Source organism: Lactuca saligna, chromosome 7, assembly GCF_052625555.1.
Source record: "Lactuca saligna cultivar CGN05327 chromosome 7, ASM5262555v1, whole genome shotgun sequence".
NCBI lineage: Eukaryota > Viridiplantae > Streptophyta > Magnoliopsida > Asterales > Asteraceae > Lactuca > Lactuca saligna.
Genome location: NC_136423.1, coordinates 139,632,009 through 139,635,714, shown reverse-complemented (window position 1 = coordinate 139,635,714; position 3,706 = coordinate 139,632,009). Strand labels below are relative to the sequence as shown.

At 34.2% G+C, this 3,706-nt stretch overlaps 1 protein-coding gene across 1 annotated transcript; it reads left to right on the top strand.

Annotated features, from left to right (window-relative positions):
- Positions 1–884: 884 nt before the first annotated feature.
- On the top strand, positions 885–1,791 carry LOC145003900 (LOB domain-containing protein 37-like). The gene is made up of 2 exons (XM_078962805.1): positions 885–1,160; positions 1,309–1,791. Exons 1-2 carry the CDS (start codon positions 977–979, stop codon positions 1,752–1,754), a joined length of 630 nt encoding a protein of 209 aa, XP_078818931.1. The 5' UTR covers positions 885–976; the 3' UTR covers positions 1,755–1,791.
- The last annotated feature ends 1,915 nt before the right edge of the window (positions 1,792–3,706 follow it).

Genomic DNA, 3,706 nt, shown 5'->3' with positions numbered 1-3,706 from the left:
ACTAACCATTAACATTCTCCAAATTTTAAATTTTAAAAAATAATCCTAAAATGTTCAACATTATATATCCGAACTACATTTTGAAATTCAATATTTAAGGGATAAGATAAAAATGATTTTTATCTTATCCCTCCAAAACCAACTTCGATTTAATATATATATATATATATATATATATATATATATATATATATATATATATATATATATATATATATATATATAGGGAAAATGGAATATACATTACAGCTCCACCTAAGCTTAGGTACTAAACCTCTTGAAAATACATTGTTTTACTATATAAAGATTACGGTTAATGGATTCATGATTAATACTTCAAGATGTAAATTCAAGATCGACACAACAGGATTTAGGGTTTAGATTTAGGGTTTAGGGTTTAGGGTTTAGGTTTAGGTTTAGGGTTTAGGGTTTAGGGTTTCGGGTTTAGATTTAGGGTTTAGTGTTTAGGTTTAGGGTTTAGGGTTTAAGGTAAAGGTTTAGATTTAGGGTTTAGGGTTTAGGGTTTAGAGTTTAAATTTAGGGTTTAGGGTTTAGTAATGTTCACTTGGGTGAAGTAATAAACGGTAATTAAGGAAAGAAAACAGGGATGATAAAACGATAATGAAAGAAAGAAATGTTGTGGAGGATGATATATTTACCAAGTGAAACCAAACCGGGTATATCTAGCATGTTAAAACGACATATTTTAGAAGTTTAATACCTAAGCTTAGGTGGGGCTGTAATGTATATTCACTATATATATATATATATATATATATATATATATATATATATATATATATATATATATATATATATATATATATATATATATATATATATATATATATATATATATATATATATATATATATACCTCCAAACCCCATTCCTATTGGGCATCGCTTCCAACAATTAGCACACAAACACACTCAAGGTGTTGTTGCATGAGTAAGATTAATTCAATCAAGCAATAATGAGTTGCAATGGCTGCCGAATTCTTCGAAAGGGCTGCAACGAGAACTGCATTCTCAGACAAAGCCTCTGTTCCATCGAAAGCGCTCAAGCTCAAGCCAACGCCACTTTGTTCGTTGCCAAATTTTTCGGCCGTGCCGGCCTTATGTCCTTCCTCTCCTCCGTCCCTGAGCACCAACGACCTGGTAAATATCGTCACAACTGTTTGAAGTTTTGTCTATTTATCTCATATATAACCTTCTACACGTCAAACTGTTTGAAGTTTTGATTGATTAATACTTTGATATATACTGCGACTTGATTGTAATTAACTGTTTAATTGGTTACGTTCAGGTTTATTTCAGTCTTTACTGTTTGAAGCCTGTGGCCGGACGGTGAATCCAGTGAACGGAGCAGTCGGACTGCTGTGGACAGGAAACTGGCACGTCTGTGAATCAGCTGTAGCGACGGTGCTCCGAGGTGGAAGCATACGTCCCATGCCGGAGCTGTTTGCAGTCGGATCTACTCAAGTGACAACGGAAAGCGACAGTGCATCAGAAGCTATCAACTGCAACTTTGATGAAGCTGCTAAACTGAACCCCGAGGATCTAAAACTTGGACTTACTAGATCCGCTTTCATGGCCGATGCTAGAAGGAGCTCCGGCGATGGTGGAAGTAGTAATCAGTGGACGGAGAAGCTGATAAAGGTGACATCTACAGATGTATCTGAAACGACGACGTTGGATAGCAGTAGCCGTTCAAATTGTAGTGAAAAGAAGCTTCTGAGACTTTTCTTGTGATAAGAGCAATGAATTATGGCCAATGATTGTTTTTTTTTTTTTTTTTTTTAAATCTTATTTTGACTTTTTAGCTTTCTTCCATTAACAATAGAGTTAGATTTGAGTTTAATAACGTAAAAATATGTCAATTAAATTGATCATAACTGATACCGAAAATATATTAAAATGTTATCAGCTTACTTCTCAGTATTTGTAAATCGTGTGTAAGATAAACATGTAAATTTAAAAACGTTGTTAGTGATACAAAAATTATCAAACAAGGTTAACAAGGACAAATATAATGAACAAATGTTTTTATTTATTTTTTTATAAAAACTTGAAGGTTTAAATGATTTCACTGTTTTATAAAAACTTGATGACAGATCTCCAAAATTTTGGGAACTTAATGTAATGATTATTCGATTCATAGTTTTGTCATTATGATACCACTGATTAGATGGAAATATGGAATGCCTCGTTGGATAAGAACAACAATAATTGCAATAACATTGATAAATATAATGAAACAAAATAATTGTAGTTTTGTGTATGGGAGAATATATCGACCACTACCCACTTCACAAGTTAAGATTCTCAAGTAGACCTACTTGTTACCTTATCTAAACAAAAAGGGAAAAGGGTAAAAAGGACATTTCCCACTCAAGATTCAAGAAGTCATGGAGATAGATTGGCTCATGAATTATAACTGGCTCTTGCATCCCTCCAGGAGGCAATAATAGCATGTAAAGATCCTGGGACAAACAGACGGGTCACATTGACCAAATTTGTGGGTCCATATTTCTTTGTGGCTAACCCAATTGCATTTCTTAAAATCTCGATATTTCCTTAGGCCCGGGAAACTACACCACACAAATGCTATACATAAATAAAGGCCTGAGATCATACTTCCACATGAAAGTGTTTCAACAAGTGGCATGGGTCACGTTTGAGCTAAATATTATAAACAAATTGAATGACATAGATTTATGTATTTTAAGTTTGTGCTTGTTTGAATAGAATTTTGTAGAGTTAAAAGGCACTAAATTATTTTATAAAGCTTTACCTACACATATTATCTATATACATATATGTAGTTAAATAAAATAAGTACTTTATTTTGCTATAGCGCCTATTTATACATGTATTTTCATCATTATCATATTATTTGAGTTGTATTTTGATGTTTGTTAGAACAAAAGATGCTTATATATTTCAAATTGCTGTTATTTTAGATATAATACATAGTTAGGGTGAAAGGAAGCGATTTGGATGAAAATAGAGTTGGAATACAGAAGTTGTGAAATTGTGCTGAAAAGTGTAAGGCGTGACACGTCCTAGCCATGGACGTGATGCGTTCCCAATGAGATTGTTTGGAGGGCACGTGACAAGCGCTAAGTCGCGACGTGTTCGATGTTTCTATTGAATACCTCTATAAATAACCTTAAACGTTTGACCTAATGAGACACACATCTAATCGGTCATACTTTTTGATTTAAGGTATTAATACTTGGTTTTCCAAGCGTCGCTCCTCTAGTTGAAGTATCGGGCCCCTTTTTGTTGCCTAGGTTACACCTTCGGAATACCCCAAGTGTTGCAAGTGGCTATCTAGGCTGTCACTGTAAATCAAGATGTCATCGAAAAAAACCAGTAAAAATTTCCTCATAGAAGATAGAGTGAAAGAAGTCTTTATCTCTGTACCATCCCTCTACAGACTGACTTGAGATAAAGAAGAAAGAGAAAGACTTTCTGCGACAACTCCTATGTTGGAAACAACCTATACCTTACTTCATAGTCATAGGGAACCTGGCAGGTTGGACGTGGTATCCTGCAGGCAGGATGTGTTTTATCCATCCTTAGGCAATTCTGACTTGTTCATCGGCAACTGATCTAGCTCCTGAAATATATAACATTCTTGATCCTTCCTTTTACTAGTCTTCTCGGCTGGAATCAAAAAAGATTCTCCGCTCTTTAGT

Excerpts from the sequence above, each read along its gene's own strand:
- LOC145003900 (XM_078962805.1), top strand. The coding sequence starts at position 977 with ATGAGTTGCAATGGCTGCCGAATTCTTCGAAAGGGCTGCAACGAGAAC. Across the intron at positions 1,161-1,308 it reads CCCTGAGCACCAACGACCTG|GTTTATTTCAGTCTTTACTG; the intron begins GTAAATATCGTC and ends GGTTACGTTCAG.